The 20,327-nt window shown below is 39.4% G+C and overlaps 1 protein-coding gene across 1 annotated transcript; it reads left to right on the forward strand.

Annotated features, from left to right (window-relative positions):
* The first annotated feature begins 1,492 nt into the window (after window positions 1-1,492).
* C1H12orf40 (chromosome 1 C12orf40 homolog) lies at window positions 1,493-19,433 on the forward strand. The gene is made up of 14 exons (XM_050905404.1): window positions 1,493-1,591; window positions 2,370-2,469; window positions 3,247-3,296; window positions 5,377-5,512; window positions 6,399-6,531; window positions 7,026-7,092; window positions 8,882-9,082; window positions 12,125-12,231; window positions 14,812-15,344; window positions 15,585-15,657; window positions 16,341-16,401; window positions 16,966-17,032; window positions 18,127-18,209; window positions 18,810-19,433. The coding sequence occupies exons 1-14, from the start codon at window positions 1,493-1,495 to the stop codon at window positions 19,431-19,433; spliced, it is 2,334 nt and encodes a 777-aa protein (XP_050761361.1).
* Window positions 19,434-20,327: the final 894 nt, after the last annotated feature.

The following is a 20,327-nucleotide window of genomic DNA, read 5'->3' on the forward strand; positions in this document are numbered from 1 at the left end:
AAGAAACAATTATGCACACTAATCAGAAATACCAGGGATATCTCAACGATAAAACATTTTGTCCAATAAGTTTATTCAGGTTAATTGGTGATATTTTAGAGAAGAAAATCTCTTCACTTTTATAATCTTTTAGTTGTGGATTCTATAAACACCCTAGCAAAATTAGATTAGAAAGAAAAAAACTTGGGTCATTTTTAGTATTAGGCTCCTAATATCTGCTCTGAGCACTCTTCACATTGTTCTACTAATGGCAATCAAACATTAGTACCCTGAAAAATGTTAGGCTAAAGATAACTCAGTAAAGAAACACCACAGGAAAAGATTAATATAGAATTTTTATGATTGTTTTGTAAATGGGTGCCTTCACTTGCTGAAACGATGGCAATGAGTCACAGGGAAGGGAGCGGGGGGAGCTGCATTGCTGCCAAGACGCCGTGGGAGCACAGGGAGCACCCGCAGCTCTGCGTCCCTCCTCGAGGGTTTGTTGCTATTTACACACAAAAGCTCATCAGGCAGCTCCAAGGGCAATGATGCCTACTAGTAGAAAGTGCTTATGGATTCCCCCATTGCCCCTAAAATACCTGAGGAAGAGCAGGATGGGGAGGAAGGTGCTTCTCTCTTGCCCTAAAAATTGTGGTGATTGTAGCAGTGACAAGCTGGGCCTGAAAGACAAGACATCAACAGCTGTGTAACCTGCTCCAATAACTGAATTTGATTCACTTGGGACAGCAAGAGGCTTGTGATTCTCTTGCAAAAGGGCAATGGCTTCTGGCAGCAGCCTGCATGGAAATGCCAGTGGTAGAGGAAGGGTGGCAGCAACCAGAGCATTGCCTCCTCCCCATCAAGCTGCCCCACTTGGCTTTCTGCATCCTTCTCCTTTTGCTGTCTGTCCCTGAACCACCCGCTCCCTCTTCTCTGCCAGCATTGGGCAGACTCAGGGCATGGAGAGCAGCTGCCCTGGCGCTCCCAGGGAGGAGGCGGCCCTGCAGGAGGGCCCTGTGGCCCTGCTGGGAGGCGGCAAACCGTCCCTGTGGTGGCCATTGCCTCCCCTCTCCATCCCCAGCACCACACACAGCAGCCCTCCCTCCTTCCTCAGCAGCAGAAAATGAACTGGGTTGGCGGCAGCCGGTGAGTGAAACTTTTCAAAGGCTGCAAGAAATGGCTCCAGACTGAGCCAGTGTCCCCTCACAGAGTGGGCACAGCCACGGGGTGTGTGACAGCCCCGGTGTGCCCTCACAGAGCGGGCACAGCCATGGTGTGTGTGACAGCCCCGGTGTGCCCTCACAGAGCGGGCACAGCCATGGTGTGTGTGACACCCCCGGTGTGCCCTCACAGAGCGGGCACAGCCATGGTGTGTGTGACAGCCCTGGTGTGCCCTCACAGAGCGGGCACAGCCATGGTGTGTGTGACACCCCCAGTGTGCCCTCACAGAGCGGGCACAGCCATGGTGTGTGTGACAGCCCTGGTGTGCCCTCACAGAGCGGGCACAGCCATGGTGTGTGTGACAGCCCTGGTGTGCCCTCGCAGACCAGGCACAGCCATGGTACATTGGACAGCCCTGGTGTCCCTTCACCGACTGGGCATGGCCATGGTGGGTGTGACACACCCAGTGTCTCTTCACAGACCAGTAGCACCATGGTGTGTGTAACAGCCCCGGTGTCCCCTCGCAGAACGGCAGGCCGTGCTGTGTGTGACAGCCCCACTGTCCCCGCCTGAACCAGACTGCGTGAGGAGGCGCAGATGCCCTCCCACACCAGGCAGGGTGAGTCACATTCGGGCCTAATATCTCTCTGCAGGCTGGGGCTGGGTGAGGCTCTCCTGCCTGGGCCTTTCCTCACACCCTCACGAATAGCAGTGATTACCATTTGAGGAAAAAGATGTACAGTTATTGAGATTCACTGAAATAGTAACATAATCACCAACTGAGTTGTAACTTTAAAAAAAAGGACAATATTCAGTTTCTTTAGGTGCCGTGCCATCTGCCTATCTACTAGAAATTTAAACCCCACAGATTTTGTCAGCCATTTGAAAGTAGCTTTGCTAAACACACGTTTATGATCATCCTGACTCTATGCAGAATCAAACTAAAAGAATGCCTTACCCATCTGGAAGTCTTCCCAGCAAAAAACCCAGAGGTTTCTGAAAGTTGCCTACGTGAAGCAGGGGGAAGGGAGAGCTTCAGTTTGAAAAACAAAAACCAACCCCAACTTTGTCCTAAATGCCTGTCTATCATACTATTCTGTCTGTAAGAAAAAGCAGCATGTGGAAGTATTGCACTCACTTAGCAAATAGCAAATTATCCTGCTGCTTTCTGCTGCTGTTAATTATCTGTCAGGATTCCTTGCGCGAGTCTGGGATTTGCATTTTAGGTGTCAGAAAAACTATCCATTACTGGGGCTTCTACCCACTGCAAGGGTAAATGTTATGTGCGTATGTTTAGAAAGTGTGTTCTAACTTTAAGCACAGTAAAAAAAAAAAAAGAAAGAAAAAAATGTAATTCCAAGGGGATACTCCATATTTCTAACTCTCAAAAAAAAAGTCCTAATCTTACTGATCCAAGGATTGCAGTCATGCTCACCCTGCTCACAGCAGTGACCCACAGCTCCAATTTTATGCACCATGTCCTATAGGCAACTAATTTAAGACTATGTTTAACAAGTGAGAGATGTAGTTTAAGGTATAACTGTCTCCTATATTGCACAAACAACAGCAGCTCAATAAAACTTGTAGTGACAATCTATTTTTCTTTTCTTTTTTACAAAATGTTCACAATATTCTGTAAAGTCCCTAAGGTAGAAACTTGTTCTGTGCTTCTTTGTTTTCTTTGCTAATATGGTTTTGTAACTATGTTGCAGCATGACAAAGAAAATCAGGAGAAATTAATCTATTGGAAAAGATTTCTTATAATGTTTTAAGAGATTAAGAATTGATGAAATGTTGCATTACAGGTCAAATGTCTAAAAGCTTTTCCTTCTGAATGTTCAATTTGGTAGCCCTAAGGTAGAAGGTGGTCCTATCCTTACCTGAGTAAACCAGGATCAGTCAAAGTGACTTCAGCAGACATATGTTGACTTTACTACCTGAAGGTTTGATCCATTATAACATAACATAACATAACATAACATAACATAACATAACATAACATAACATAACATAACTTTGTATCCTAAATTCTCAATACCATTGATGAGAAATTCAAGCCATGACTCAAGATTATCCTTTTACAATTAAAACAATAATTATTTGCATCTTTCAGGAGCAGAATCATATTAAAGCAGGAAAGGAGGAAGCAAAAGGTAAACAGTTCTAGCCATCTTGGATTTTATATTGTTACATAAATGCTTTAGTTGATTTATTTAGGAAAAACTTTCAAAGCATTTGGAGTGAGACTCAAAACTGTAGCATAGTAGTTGTAATGTGTTTGCCTGACTGCACATAACTTTTAGGGCAGAAGTCTTGTTTTAGGTTTACTACACTAAATTCCATGAGGAAGAGGAGGGAGTAGGAGAAGGCATGAATGAATGAATGAATGTGCCCAATTTAAGTTTTACTGAGTTACTTCTGTTACTATATTTTGTTGGTATGTGCTGACACACGGGATTGCTTGAAGCCTCACAGTGACAACCACGTATGTGGTCAGCTAGCCTAACACTTAACACAGCTGTTTTTCTGGGCTACATAAAGAATATTAGGCTCACTGAAGTACTTTATTCTGGCATTTGCAAAAGTAGGCCAGTTTATTTGTATTTTGAATCTGAAAGTGAAATAATAGAATCAAATTTATCCCTGCCATAGCAGAAGACATTTCAAACAGGAGAGAGAAAGAAAACAGTAAGAGAAAATAGTTATAACCATAGTAAGAGAAGTCAGTTTCCTCCTCAGCAGCAGGGAAAAAAGAGACAGTATAGGGAAGCTCCACCACTGAAGCTGGTACCCCCCAATGCCTAGAGCAGATGCACTGGCATATACAGGAGGAGGAAAAACAGGCTGACAGTATGGAGGCAATCTCTGAAATGAAAACCTTTACCTAAGAGAATGTGGGAGCAACCAGCAGCTTGTTGTCCTCATTGCTTTCCCAGTCTCCTGGAGGCCTGTGAGTTCTCAAAATATCTGTTTTCTCAGGGATTTATTGGTCTAAGCCACATAATTTATGTTACAACTATGTAATTTGCTTCAGTGGAGGAGAGAAAACAGGAAAGGATCCAAGACAGGACTGGTTTTAGTAATTTAGTACTAAATTACTAAATAATTAAACACAGTGGTAATTTTGTAATTGCTATTACACAATTAATAGTAATTTAGTAATTTAGAGGTGATGGGAAGAAAATATCTGGGATACCGAAGGAATGTGGATACCTTTTGGGGGTGTGGACTCCAAAGCAATATGAATTTTGAAGTGTTAATTAGTACACAGGCTGAATTTACCTTACTGCAGATATTCTTCTTAACTGAAGAACAGGTATTTTCCATAGATAATAACATCCTAGAAAGCTAAAGATTGTGATATAATAAATTATACTGGAAAATAGTTACCAATGAGTGTGTTGGGTATATTAGTTACATGTAACCTGCAATCATGAGAGGAATTACATTTCAGAAGAAAAGCCAATGCTATTTTGTGTTTTGGCATCGCCTTCAGTTTTCAATATCCTTCTTGTGGTTAAAATAAAGAAATCTTACAATCCTAATGATTTTAGGATGATTGTTAATGGTCTCCTGCAAAATGGAGGTTTTTGTTTCCTAATTTTCCAGAATTATCTGCCTGATATATTCAAAGTATCAGTCATATTTCTTTTTATTCTTTGCAACAAAAAGCCTTTCTGAAGTCCCAGTCTTAGAGATTTTTCTTCTTTACTTTTTTCTCTTTTTTTTGGTCACAAGACTATTTTCTATGTCGAGAAAGACAAATTTGGAGAACAATAAACTCTTTGTGTCATTATAGATGGCCGTGTGTATGTAATCTTGCTGATTTATTTGTCTACTAGCTTATAAGCTGCCTAAAAAGCCCAAGTTTAAATTTTTTTAAGACTTTTTCCTTGCAGCATTTTGATACGTCTTTTATTTTAAAGAAATATTTTTAATGATCATACACAAAGTTTGAGGCATGAATGTTTAAGGACTAAGTTTTTGGCATCAAGAGAAGAGTGATTTATTTTTAATATGACCAAATTATACTTGCAGTCCTTTTCAAGGCAATAAAAATAAACTAAATAACAGTAGACAGAGTGTGAGAATTCAGAGAGATGTAATTGTGTGCTTTTATTATTAGGAATTGTTTACTAAGTCTTGCATGCTAATTTCAAAAGAATTATATATGCTGCTAACATGTTGTTGAAGCTTCTGTCAAAAACTTATTCTCTCTTTTAAACAAATTAGGAATTCTTTGAAAAGAAAAAACTTAAATCAAAGATGAAGCTTCTGGGAGTATCATCTCCTAAAAGTTCAGCAGTCAGTTTAGATCTTCTCAATCTATATGTTGTTAACCAGATATCAACCAAAAAAGACAACACGGGTGAGTTTAGTGTAACAGTGTTCTGACTTCACAGTTAACAGAATCAGTTATCCGTAACTATTACTGCTATTATTTTAGTTCTTGTTCTTCCACTTATAACTTAATGCTCAAATAAGTGTTGTTTTATTTTTAAAATAAAAAATTGTAAGTAAATACAAAAGTTATGATTGAATAAAAAGTCAGGATGTAAGAGGAATCAAATAACCTTGGCTGCTGCCTACTTCACCTTTAAAGCCTTGTACACTTATGCACCTTCCTCATTCCATTCATTAATTTTACCCTACATCCATTTATTTTTCCCTTTGCCATTGAATGGGTCCATTTGTATTCCACTTCCTTTTTCATAACTTTGGGGGGACATTTGGAATAGTCTGTCAGTTCTACCCAGAGTATCTTTCTTAAAATCCATCATTAAGCTCCTAAAAAACCATCTCTGCAACTGGAGTCCTAACTCTTTGTGTGTAGATGTGGTGCTTAGGGACATGGTTTAGTGGTGGAGTTGGCAGTGTTAAGTTAACGGTTGGACTCGATGATCTTAAAGGTCTTTTCCAACCTAAACGATTCTATAATTCTATGATTCTTATCCTCTGTGACATATTCATAAACCAGATTGTGGAGAATTTGTTGTCCTATGCTCAGGAAGATAGAAGGTGACTGAGGTGGGCAACAGAGCCTGTCTACCCACGGCAGCTGACTGTAAATAATTTTATACTGTAACGCCATTTAGAACAGAGCTCTTGCATTGCTAGTAACAAAGAAAGCAAAAAATATGGCTTTAAATGGATTAAGAAACCTAAAACAACAGCTTTTGTACTGTAATGAAAATTCAGGAAGCTCAAAACTTTCTCCAAGCCCAGCGCTGACATTCCAAATACTTTCATTGCAGAGAACATGAGGAAGCCAGTCCACATTGATATCACTGAAGATGTAAAAATACCTGTTAGGAGGCACAATATAGAGCTTCCCACGTCACCACTACATACACAACGTACGTCAAACTTAGACGACATCCAGAACAGGTACTTGTATAAAATAGGCAGTAGTTAAGCTATAATGAAGTTCTGGAAAAGGTATTTCATGATGGTCTTATATTTGGGGTATTAAGTAAACATAAATATACCATTCTAAGACAAAGAAGTTTCACAATCACTCCTGGCATTCCAGTGATACTTTTACTATAAGAGAGTAAATAAATGTATTCTAAATAAAAAACTGTACATGAAGCTGAGAGATTTTTTAAAAAACTATGTTTCTTTAGTCATGTCAGGTACATACACTAAGTTTATCTCACAGAGCAGGCTATTCAAACAGCTTTTTCCACTTACACTGTTTTCCCATCCAACTCCTAAAGTGACTGACTCACACACTAGCTGCTCATAACTGCTTAAGAATCAGGCCTTACTAAGATGTGTGGAAAAATATTCTTAAATTATTTTGAAATTAATACTCAGAATGTTTTTAATCTTATAGATCTTACATGTATTTCATAGGCTGTTTTTATTCATTTTATAAGGTTACAAAAGCAAGTATTGGACAGGAGAAGGCAGCATCTCTTAGAGAAAGTAAAATACCAGCATAATGTAAGTAAGTTTATTGTTCTCACTGATGTAAAGCTAAAAATGTGCAGCAATGACTGTATTTTTAAGTGATTTTTCAAAGAGTGACCAAATCTCATGGATACTGAAACATGTGAAATCTTCCTCTTTAAGGCTATATTGATATGTTATTTGCCAGTCATATTTTATATTTGTTCCTGCTATTTCGTACATATTTCTTGAAAGGCTCATCTTGTTTTAGGCATTTTCCAAAATACTTAAGAATATCTGTGCTCTAAGCTAGTCACAAAGGACAGAGATTATGAGAGACTGAGACCAACAGCAGGTAAATTAAAAACAATATGCAGAAATGTGAAATGATGACATGTGAGAAGCATAGACAGAAGTGAGTCTTTAAGAGGAACGTAAGTACAAGCCTCAGTGGATACAACTGGGAAGTTCATACACTCATTGAGGTTACAGTGAAAAACATTCTCTAGATGGAATTTAGGCTTTTTTTTATGACCCATTCCACTGTTGTGTAAAAAACCAACTAAACAAACAAACAAACAAGTTAGTAAATCTGTTAGAAGACACCTAGTTTAGGTTACTCAGACTTGCTTGATAATATAGCTCCACTGACTCCTGCTGTTTGTATCAGATGGGACTCTGAGGAAAAGATACTTGCAAAAGATGCTTGCACAGTATTGTTCTGTATGTTCTTGGCCCATTCATGTTGCCAAAGCATGTTTTCCTAGAGTGAGAAAGCCAGATGTTTTTCTAGTGTTAGAAGTTCTTTTCTTTTGAGTCAGGAAGAATTACTTAGTATGGGTGAAAAGTTTAGCTGTCTAATATGTTTCAGCCAAGATCACCATGAGCTGCCACTACTTTTTTGGATATCACATTAAGTCAGCCTTCCCTTATGACTCTTTTTCATCTGTTTCTTGAAGACAGAGAGGACATATTTCAGATTTAGTGTGGCCAGAAATAAGGGATCAAAATGATAGCTAAGTTTCTCCTCAACCTCCACTTGTATGGACAGATTTATGTCAGTTCATCAAAACACATGATAATGCAGTGTGCACACACAGAAAGCTAATTTAATGTATGGATCAAAAAATAAAGTCTAAGGCCTGTATGTTGCAAAGAAATGTTTTTAAAATCTTCATAAGTTGAAGTATATCCAATTTAAGTAATTAAGATATATTCAGTTTATTAAGCAGAAAGAGGGGCTATAAAATTCATAATTTTCAGCTTTCTGGAAACTTACAGTTTTGTGGTACAAAGATTTTGTGCAATTAATGTACAAGGTTCTTGCACTCCATTAGTAGTTTGTGCTGGTTTCACTGGATAAGATGTATTACAGGCATTACTTCCATGTAGCTGTGGATACAGGGACATTTCACGAGTTTTGCCTTCAGATTTCTCCTTGTGTTCTGATCTGCTTGAGATAGCATTGTTGGTATCACAACATGCTGGAGTTCTCCTGAGTGGAGTAAAATATTTTTCATTTTACTACTTAAGAACCAAGTCAGCACATCATTTACCTACACATCTAAAGCTAAAAATTTATTTATACCCATCTCTCCTCAGGATAACATTTGTGTGCATGCTTCAACTTAAGTAGGTACTTATGTGTTTCCCTGAAATAAGCCCTTATTACCTTATGTTTTTCATGAAAAAAATCACATCAGAATACATGAACATTTTCTCTTGCATGTGGTATATGTGCAGAGATGTAAAAGATATGGAAAGATTTGATTACTTTGAACTTTATGCTTACATCAAAACAGTTTTAGATAAATAAAATGTCTCTTTGCTATGTTTTGTCTAGTTATCACAAGTAACAGAATTAACGTATGCTGACTCTAATATAGAACATGAAGACAACATAGCAAGAGCTTGTAGTACCTGTCCATTGTCCTCTTCTGTTTTTTGGTCCTCTAATTGTACACAACTTTCAGAAGAAAATTTCAACTTAAACCTAATGGGCAATACTTGGGAACAGACCTATGAAGAGAAGCTACAAAACCAGGTTTGATTAATATTTTGTCATTTCTGCAGAATTATTTTAAACTAACTTTCATTTATTTGGCGTGTAGAATTAGTGTAATGGTGAAGATAATTATGAATGATCAACATTTTTGTAGGCTGGCAATGAATACTCCATACTTACAAATGTATTTCTTTTAGTGTTATGAAATACATTTAACTTGAGCTTTTGTTCACTGAGCGCTCAGTATCGCTGGTATCTGCAGAAAGAGAGTTAGTCACATACCGCTGGCTTTCTTTTGTTTCTGGCTTGTAAAGTTGGTTAAAGAAACCTGAAATGTATTACAGTTATAAATACAGCTTTCTTAAATGTACAATTAGTATAACTGGGTATCGTATGATCCCAGGTGATCACCGTGACCTAATTTGTAATCATGCAGCGTCTCAGTGAGTAACATAGTTCTTACAGTATTCTCAATGCTCCTAAAACGATTGAGAAAAGCCTACTGTTTAAGTCAAGTTAAGTTTAAGAAATTATTGAAAGTTATTTGTTCTGATGCATGTTATTCTTTTTTTCTTTTTGTTAACTTTGGGCTTCTTAAAAGAATCATCCTTAGAAAAGTAATAGCAAATATAATATGCTTTATTTTTAGAAAATATATTATATATTGAAAATAATAAAACAAATTCTATATGTATCACCAGTGGTATTTTAAAGTCTTGAGGTAAGTGAGCAAGGAGTACTTCAGGGCTTCAGAAGGGGAGATGTTGGGTTGTTCAGGGAATGGGTAGGCAGAAACCCACAGGAAGCTGACCTGAAGGACAAAGGAGCCCAAGAAAGATGTTTTCAAAAAACGAGGACAGTCCACCTCAATGAGCAAGAGAATGAGTAGGTCCTGGAGGCCAGTTTGGCTGGGTCAAGGAACTCCTGACTGAGCTCAAATGCAAAAAGAAAGTGTGGAAGGAGGGATGGGCAAGCAAGGAAGAATACAGAAGCATCCCCTGAGCTTGGAGGGGTGGCATTAGGATGGCCAGAGCTGAAACTCACAAGGGATGAGAAGGGCAGCAAGGAGGACTCCTATAGGTGTGTCATCAGCAAAAGGAAACCAAGGAAAATGCTGTCCACTGCTAAGCAGAGTTGAGAACTAGTGACAAAGGATGTGGAAAAGTCTGAGGCACTCAAGACCTACTTTGCTTCAGGCTTTTCTGACAAGGTCTGCTCTCTGGCACATCTTCAAGCTCAGTAGAGAGTTTGGGGGAGAGTGGTACAAAACAGTAGTGAAGGAACAAGTTAGGGAATTCGTAGTAACCTGGACATAAAGAAATTCATGGGACTGGACAGGGTGCATCCAAGTATATTGAGAGAGTTGGATGACATCACTGCAGGGCAGATGTCTATCATCTTTGAAAGACCATGGTGATCAGGAAAGCTTCTCAGTGGTGAGAGATACACAAATGTTATGCACATCTGCAAAAACATAAGCATGATCTGGGGAAGTATCATCTCGCCTCTGCCCCTGAAAGGATTATAGAGGTAGACTTCCCGGAGGCAATTCCAAGGTGCATGAAGAACAAGAAGGTGACTGGGAACAGCCATCATAGATTTACCAAGGCCATACTGTGCCTGATGAACCTGATTGCCTTCTGTGATGAAACTACAAGCTCTATGAATAAGGGAGAGCAGCAGATATTATCTACCTTGACTTTAGGAAGGCTTTTGACAAGGTTTCCTATGGGATCCTAGTAGCCAAAGTGGGGAGGTATGAACCAGGTGAGTGGACAATAAGATGGGTAAAAAACTGGCTGTTACCATCATGCTCAAAGTAGTTGTCTGTCGGCTCAAGTCTAATTGGCAACAGGTCAGTAATGGCAGGGATCCCCAGACATTAATTCCAAGTCCAGTACATCTTCATTAGAGAGTTGGACAATGGGACAGACTGCACCCTCAGCACCTCAACAGGTTCATGAATGACACCAAATTGGCAGAGTGATCTTTACAGTAGCAGGGCTGCTACTCAGAGGGACCTTGGCAAGCAGAAGGCCACTAGGAACTTCATAGAGTTTAACACAGGGAAATACAAAGCCCTGCACCTCAGGAGAAATAACCCTGCACATCAGTGCAGGTGGGGACCAATTGAGTAGGCAGCAATTTTGCAGAGAAGGACCCGAGGGTGCTGGTGGACAACAAGTTGTACATGAGTCAGCAGTGTGCCCTTGTAGCAGCGAAGGCCAACTACATAGAGGGCTGTATTAGAAAGAACATACCCAGCAGTCAAAGGCAAGTGATTGTTTCCCTCTGAGCAGCATATGTGAGAACACATCTGAAATACTCTGTCCAGGTTGGGGACCTCCAGTACAAGAGAGAGATCAACAAACTGTAGCAAGACCAATGAAGGGCCACAAAAATTATTAGGGGATTGGAGCACATGATGAATGTGGAGAGACTGAGCAAAGAGGGCTGTCATAGCCTGGAAAAGAGAAGGCTATGGGGGTGTGGGGTGAACTAACTGCTGTCTTCCACAGTCTAAACAGAGTTACAGACAGGACAGATCCAGAGGTACACAGTGAAATGGCAAGAAGTAAAAGTCACAAGTTTCAACAATGGAAATTCTGTTTGTATAGAAAAAAAATATTGTCACAAAAGTAGCTAAGCACCAGAAGAGGCCATCCAAACAGGTTGTGGAATCTCAGTCCTGAACAATCCTGAACAATCTGGCCTAATCTTGAAGCTGGCCCTGCTTTGAGCAGGTTGGACTAGATACCTCTTGAGGTCCCTTCCAGACAACAGTTTTCTATGATTATATGATCTTCAGTGGAACTTCACCTTGTTACAGTCTATCAGGATTGTTCATACTATGGGAGGATGGGGTGCTAAAAGGACATTTTGGATATTAACAGTGATATGCAAATATGGAAAAGTATGCGTTATACAGAACTCGGGCTGTAAGGAGGTTTGGGCTTCTACTGTAAAGATAACAAGAAGTAAAAATAATGGGAAAACAAGTATGTTGTTTGCAAACCCAGCTTTAAAGTTTTAAACACTATAACTATATTCAGAGTTTGACAGCTTCTACTGTTTTCTCAGCCAGGAAATAGTTCTGATCAAGGCCCTTGGATTACAAAACCTTCAAGCCAGTGTATTTTCAGGAAGTCTGATACAGTGCCTCAGGAACTGTTTAAGCCACTGCATAGGTAGGCAGTGATTTTACATTAGAGAGAGAAATAACAGTCAAGTTTAAGTAAGAAAAATACTAAGATAATCTGAAGCTTATTGCTACTTGATTTTTCACTGATTTTTGGTGCTTTTCAAATAGAAATTTAAATTAAATGGAAAGACTGAACATACCAAGCTATTTTAATTTGCTGAAAGGCAGCAAAATGTGAATTTTAGGTAGGCACTTGTAATCGTCATCTACTTTTTGCAATGTCACAACATGATAGTGTTACTGAATTCACCCCGAGTGAGAAGCACAGATGTACTAAGAGGCCACAGGGACTGTAGCTGCCCCAGCTCTCATTACTTCTGGTCACTGTTGCAAGTGCTTTTCTGATGACCTTGATGCTGTAGCAATTGAGCAACTTCTCCGCCTACATTGTTTACATTTGGGATTCCAGGAACAAAGCATTTTCTTTCCTTCTCTTTCATATGTGATCCTACTATAGCTTTTTTTTTTTTTTTAGAATTCATTCAATAATGCTTTTATGAGAATATACACTTTGTTTTTAAAAGAATGGACAGAACTCTAGAGTATGTGCTGATTAAAAATCTTTTTAATCACAGACGGTTTAGGGCCAGACTCATTTGTACTGAACATTTTATTTCAGTTTCTTTCCAGGGGCTCTTGCCTTGGATCTAGGGGTCTCACAGGGCTAACCTTTCTTTACTCTTTTTATTCTGTAAGTAAGTCTGACAGCTAGTTGAAAGTTCCTGTCAGTCTCTAGCTTTGGCTGGACAGAGCCATAAAAAGGCCATATATGATTTTGCTGTTCCTGAAGTACCTACAGCCTGTTTGCCTGGGGAGTCAAGTGACTGATAAGCTCACTGGCCACATGATAACTAGATGAACACATCAGCTTCCAGTCTTAGCCACCTTAACTTTCTCTTTCTCTCTTCTCCTAGCTTCTCACAGCTTTCTCCAGCAAAACCTGAAATGAGGATAACATTCACCTTGCTGTATATCTTGGTGAATTCCCGATGAGTATCTTTACATTAAAGCCCTACATAACCTTATCTCGCCTACATCTCCCCTTTCATTTCTCCACAGGCCCTCAGGCCCACACTCATCTGCTTATGGCACCTCCCTTAGTCCTCTGCCCATTCATGGCTCACTAACGGCATCTCCTTTCCAACTGTTCTTCAAATCCATTTCTTTGTATTGTCCTTGTTTTGTTTTCATCCATTGTAGCCATAAATTCTTATACCTCAAGAGCTGGCAGTTCTCCTGGGAAGGGAGTTTCTTTTGCTGTATGTGAAAAGTAGAGTATAAACTTATACAATTGTTTTATGTAATTGTAACATACTGATGATGTAATCAATATGCATACATCTGAGAGCTGTGGCACCTCAAGATCATTAAATATTAACTAAAAATTTTAGATGTCTCATTTCCTCATCTACTATTAACTTTTACTTAGCATTACGAAATGTTCAGCTGGAGTGAAGAAGGAGCCTCGGAATTGCTTCACAAAATGGTTTTACCTTCCTAACGTAGATCTATCCAAGTTTCTCCAGAAAGAAACTCTAGTGTGTTTAGCCTTTTAAAACTGTTCTGGGTAGATTTCTGTAAGTAGAGGACACTACTTTCTCATTTAAGTTCTCTAGGATCTTTATCCAGTTCCAAGTATTTGCTGATCAAAACATTACAGAATTTTTCTCCAGTAACAGTTTTCTGTACTACATTTCAATTTTCAAGTTCCATTGATAGCATTGCTCAAAATTTTTTAAAGAAAGGGCATTTTTTGAATGGCCGCCTTTGCCAATTCTCTGTGCTTCAGAAGGCTCTCAGCTTTTTGCTCAGATTTTCTGAAAGGTCAGTCAGCAGATCAAGCCTAGAAAAAAGCAGTGAAAATGTTAGATTAAGAGCCAAGTAAGTAAGCTTTCATGCTAATGATGCTAGCATGATAGCATCTTCAAAAGCACTACTATCAGAAGTGGGGTAGGGAAGTATGGGCAAAACAAAATGTCTGACTGGCCTCTTGACAGTGGAATAGAAAAATTCTGTGCTGAATTAGGATTACTGACCTCAGGTACAAATGGAAGTCACTTGCTAAAGGGACCAGGAATTAAGCAGTACACAGAGCTTATTATGGGCTTTCAGTACAGAAGACAACTGTAGTCTTGAAGAACAAACTATTTTTATGAACGGAAGAAGCTACCTTCCTCTTTTCCTTTTTTTTTCTTTTTTTTTTTTCCCCAAAGTGGCCTTCTTTGGTCAGCTGGTGGAGCAGCAGTGACATACTGTGGCTGATTTATAAAATCACAGTTCCCTACTCAGGGGGATGTACTCCATGCCTGGGTATGTTTGGAGACATCATGAAACAGAACCCCTTTTAAATCAACCTTACTATAAAGTGGAAATGAAAGAGAGGACACTTTTTCAGTTGAAATAATGTACATTTGGGACAAAAGCGAGTGTGATGACCAGTAAAGTCTCTGAGATTTTTATCATCAAGTTATCATAATTTGTTAGCAGTTAGTATTTTGCTTATTTATGTACTGAGCAAACTGTTTTTTCTTTTCTACCCCCCCTCCACCTCACCCCCCACCCCCAGGCTAGACTATATGAATTCTACCAGGAAAAATCCAGTGATAATGACCAGTAACGAATCAGAAAACAGTAAAGGAATAAAAGAACCATTGTTTGATGTTGTGAAAGAAACTGCAGAACTGAAAGGTCCCCAAGATGGAAGTGATTGTTCCTTTCTGGCACTGTTTGAAGATGAGAGCCAACCAATCCATAATAATCCTTCCACAAAGCATTTTAATCCTGTTGTTAACCAAAGCTGTACTGCCATTTTTTTCATTGAGCCTGATGATAGAAATCAAACGACCAACAGAAATTTTCTTTATGATACTAGAGAGGCTTATCCTGCAATCAATGCAAAAAAAAGTTCTGTAGACAGGCACCTTGAAGGCATTTTCACAGTTCCAGAGCAGGTGTTACTTAGAAGTAACAATGCCTCAAGTGCAAGCTACAAGAAAACCAGTGGACTTCATAAAACCCACCTGCAGGACTGTCATGAGGGACAACACTACTTCATACCCTCCGAAAAGAAAGAAAAACCTGCAAACCTTGAAAAAATTGGTGCGTGTCAGTATGTTAAGGACATATGTTCTGGATTTTATTGTCCTTTTAAAGACATATGTTCTTATAATCAGAGATGTGTCTGCCCTGATCAGAAACATGTCATGAATCTTCGGAATGCAGTAATTTAATTTTAAATCCAATTATTTAAATTATTTTTAAAACTTGACAGAAGTATCTGTTTTCAAATTGCATTTATGCTATTGCATTTTAAAATAAAAGTTTACTTTTTTGTTTTAGAGACATTTGCTTATCACCATGATCAGCAGATTAACTTAAAGGAGAATGTGCAGAACTGTTCAAGAAAAAAAAGGTGAGTGCCATAGAAATTATCAATCATCTATTAACTAGTGGTAACTGCAGAGACCTTGCTGAACTGGAGAAATCCTGCTAAGAGGACATGAAGGCAAAATTCTAAACAGTATTACTGAGGATCCAAGTTTTCCCAGTGAAAATAGTAGTGAATAATGTGAATAAACTTATGCGCAGGTAAGCCCTTTATACCAGTTCATCTGCCTATAATAAGTACAGAGAAAGACTGCTTCCTGGGACAGTTTCGAGTCCCTGAAGTTAAGCTGTTGCTCTGACTTGCCCTCTAAAAGACCCTGTCTCCTTCTACTGACTAGACAGGAATTTAGTGTCTTCCCTGAGCTAAAGTTAGCATATGTGAGTGCCCCATGTTTTACGAAAGATGGTTTTATCAAAGACTCTGATCCATAAGACCTTCCATTTTACAAAGCAGCACTATCTTCTGTCATCTCTCATATTACATTTTGCATTTCAACAGAAGTGAAGTTTGTGAAAAACAGATTCTTGGTGTTAAATCTCAGGTTCAGAAATAAATTCAATGATCTCAACAGTGGGAAGCATTTCATGATTACTAAAGACAAAAACTGAAGACAAAAAAGTCACCAGTAATGACTTTAATTCAGAAAGAAAATAAAAATACAGGAGGGGAAATCACTTACCAGAGAACTCTGTGTTTGCATCCCTCAGTGATGATGAGTCTGTGAAAGAATTAGCCTGGAGACAGAACCAGCTCTTTGGATTTGAAGAGGTAACTTTTTAAAGAGATGTTTTTTGTCAAACCTACTGGTTGCACCATTAATTCGAAGTGGAGGAGGAATGTCCTCAACAGTTAGAAACTGAATTTAGCTTCACTGAATTAACTTCTGTGGAAGCTTCTTTTCTGTCATGGTTTATATAAGGAATCCAGAAAGAACAGCTTCTAGTTAAGTGGTTCAGATAGATAGCCCTTTCAGGTCCATCATTTACATGGTTTGATTCACACCTAAGCTGATGCCTGAAATACATTGTGTAAGTTACCCATTAACCCTTAGGATAAGATTCTGCAGACAGTGCCCAGACGTTATATGCAGGACACTTCAGTATTATAAAGGAGCTTTCTGCCAGTATACATATAAAGAATCTTTTAGATATTTTGCCCGTAGAAGTCACCCAGGTACATACAGTATTGCTCAGGGGTTCTGTACCTCTTAAAATAATTTGCAGTACAGTGCAGTGACTCCTTTATGTAATACATAAACTGAATGTTCCTCACTTAACCTGAAGTGCTGATCCAGCTGAACCCTCACTATTAACACCTAATTATTTTTAAAAGTTCACAACAGCACAAGAGAAAGAGTCTAAGTTTGGAGTGAGTTCAAATCTTCACGAGATGGAGAAGGGTTAGTACCATTTATACATTATTAATTTAAAAATCAGATTTTTCTCTACATGTGAAACTGAAAGTTACTTTTAAAGCCAAGGAGAAGTGTCTTGATCTTTTTAGGATGTTACATTTGATGAGGGCTTGTATTTTTGATTCACGCAGTGCTGTATAAAGAAGACTAGCATTACCAGGTAACTATCTCTACTTGCTTTTACTTGAAGAGATAAATTCAGGTTAACTTCTCTCTGGTGAGTATTACACACATATTTTTCATTGTCCCATTTCCTCCAAAGTTGTCTTCTAAACTGAAAAGCCAGCTCTGAAAGTAGGGGCAACTGCTAAAAAAAAAAAAAATCCACAAGAGAGGTCAAGAGTATTAATCTGAACACCACAACTCAAGTTTACTAACATCACCATATAGTAAAAGTGCCAAGTAAATGCCAGTAATTGTCTGTCTTTCTATTCTTGCAGACCTCTGCTGATTGGAAAAAATCTTGGACATGTTTTCTGTATTAATTAATATCTTCATTAGATGTTTGACATGTGCCATTTTACTGGCCCAGCCTTTACTAATCTTTATTCTCTTCCACTAGACTATACGCTGTCATTCCACATGTGGACAGAGTGAGGGGAGTCAGCAGGGAGATCCCACGTCCTTTTTGCTCCCTCAGTAGCTGTAGGGGTCAGCTGTGCTGACTGCAGTTCAGAGCAGAAGATCTCCCAAGGGCCTCCAAGAGAAAAACATGTAACTTGTATGACAGCCAATGTGTGCCGGGAGTTTGCTGCGTTCTCTCCCTGCCCTTGCTCTGCTGAGTCCTTCCTCCTTTTGGGTAGCACAGTTCTGCTGCTGGTGCAGGCTGCTGATTAACAGCATAGCTGAAGCTTTGGGCACTCCTCTCACACTTTCTGTTAAGATGTGTTGACCTGAGAGGAGAAGAACTGGCTATTGCCAAGAACTAGACTGACCTCGCTAACACTTTATTCTTTAAACAGTATCTTAAAGCTGCATCAGAAGTAGTAATGTTTAATTCTACATGCTGTACTTGAGAGTTGAACGTTTCGGGAATTTTTGGTGAGTAACCTTTCTTTCCTTTCCATCTCGTTTTTCAGATGTGGAGTCATCACTCAGCAGCCAGTCTCCCAGCTACTCTCCAAGGCAGACAGAGAGCTGTTTCAGCTCTAGTCCTGACACGGTGAGTACTGCCCCTTTATGGGTTTGCAGGGGTTCATTTGAATGATATCTGTATGCCTGAGTGCATCTAAGGGTAGACGTAGCTGGAATCTTATTTATGGTTTTGTTTTGTACAAGGCAACTTCATGTGTGAGGAAGATAAGAAATGATTAGCTGTAAATTTTCCTAAGTAGTTTAACAGACATGTGGTCTGGTCTCTTGATAATACCAGGCCTTGTGGAATTACAGTAACGTGACTGTGGGAAGATGCTAAGCAAGCTTCTGTGCTCTTCGTTGATGTATAGCTGCCTTACATTACATGCCTTTAAGGCAGGAGAATTTCACACAGTGTGTGTTTTCAGCCATTCTTGAAGACAAAAATGCCACAATGTAAGAATATAATGTCTGTGTGAGAGTGAAGGTCTGCCTTACCCACCTTCTCTTCCACAAAGGCTAGGAGTGCACCCTTGGAGAAAGAATGAAAAAAACCCCAAACAACCAAAACCAGACAGTTCTGGCCTTTCTGTTTATTTCATTAACTTAGTTATTAGTTAGTCACTAACTTAGTCCTTAGTTATTGAACTATTTAAACAGTTGCATTGAGACAATTCTGTTCAAACAGTCTGAAGAGGAAGACACAGCCAAAAAGAAGGAATATCTGAATGAACAGTCCTTGAAGATCGATGATGCCAACCTAGTCTCAGCCTCGGCAAGCACAGAGCCCCCCAGGACCTCTCACACCAGAACCATGCCTCTCCAGCCCAGCAGTATTTTGACTAGAGAAGAAGCAAACCATCTTCAGGAGAACGACTCTATTTTGTGTGCCACAGAGGAGGAAAATAAAAACCACACCGCCCCATCTGAGGGCAGCTCGTTACACCAAGCCCTTAAAAGAGAGCACGTCACTTGCAGTACCAGGTGTGAAGTTTGGTCGCAGACTGAGAGCTCCGTTACCGAAGTAGAGAAAGTGGATGTTGCCACGCAGTGTGGCACCATGCAGGTGTGCAGCTGTGGGAGCTCCCTCCCCTCTGCCCCCAGCCCGGGGGGGGTCCCTCCTCCCAGCACCGCAGGCACCGCTGGAGGGCATAAAATGCCAGCACATGAGGCGCTGCAGCCCGCGGGTGCTGGCGGCGCAGCAGGAATAGCGGCGTTTTCTTCTGAAGCCGAGTATCTGAGTTTGGCTGGCAGAAGGACTCTAGAGGTGCTGAACTACATTGATATAATGAAGGAGAGAGATAAGCAGTGACCAACTAGAATGGCACGTAAGGAATACAGAAGTTTTGTCCTGTTCTCAGTGTGGTTCATTTAATTGGCATATTTTGATTTTTCTAGCCTGGTTAGACAAAATATTTTTCTGCTGTTTGCTTTAAATTATTATTAACTATGGAACTCTATCTACCTACTGCTATCTCTAACTATGGATTTCTATAGATCTCCAACTGTTAACACAGAATTTTACAATAGCTTAGTAAATATAAACCTTAGGAATTAGATTGGCTTTCCCACCATATATCCATAGGATTCTGTAGTTTGGGAATGACTTTGCTTCTCTTGAAGGTAGTGGAAAGATTCTGTTTCACTTCAAAACATATTTGATGTGGCTCTCAGTTCAGAACTATTGTCTGATTCTTTTCCATTTTAACAGGCAAACTAGCCTTTGCCATATGTTTGTACTAAATACAAAAATGGGAAACAACAGAAAATGCACATCTGCACACATAGAATAAAATGTAATTTAAAAAGAATTCATTTTACAAAAAGAACCCCAACCAAATGCTTAATCTTCCTTCCATAGCAGATCTATTGATTCATTCTGACTGTTAATACTGACAAATCTTTTATGTGTTTCTGTATTTTGCCTGCAGATTGAAAATCTGAAATGCTTTCCTCTTCATTTCAGTATTTGTGTGAAGCTACAAATCACAACAAATAAACGTTTCTGATAATATTGTTTCTAGGTTATATTCTTTCCTTCTAAAAAAGTTCCTAGTAAAGGTGGCAGGGAGACTCACTCTGTTACTGACATCTTCTACTTATATATCCATACACCTTTCCTTATATATACATATGCATTTGTGTGTGTGTGTGTGTGTGTCTGTCTGTCTGTGTCTGTGTCTGTGTCTGTGTCTGTGTCTGTGTG

This window comes from Gymnogyps californianus, chromosome 1, assembly GCF_018139145.2.
Source record: "Gymnogyps californianus isolate 813 chromosome 1, ASM1813914v2, whole genome shotgun sequence".
NCBI lineage: Eukaryota > Metazoa > Chordata > Aves > Accipitriformes > Cathartidae > Gymnogyps > Gymnogyps californianus.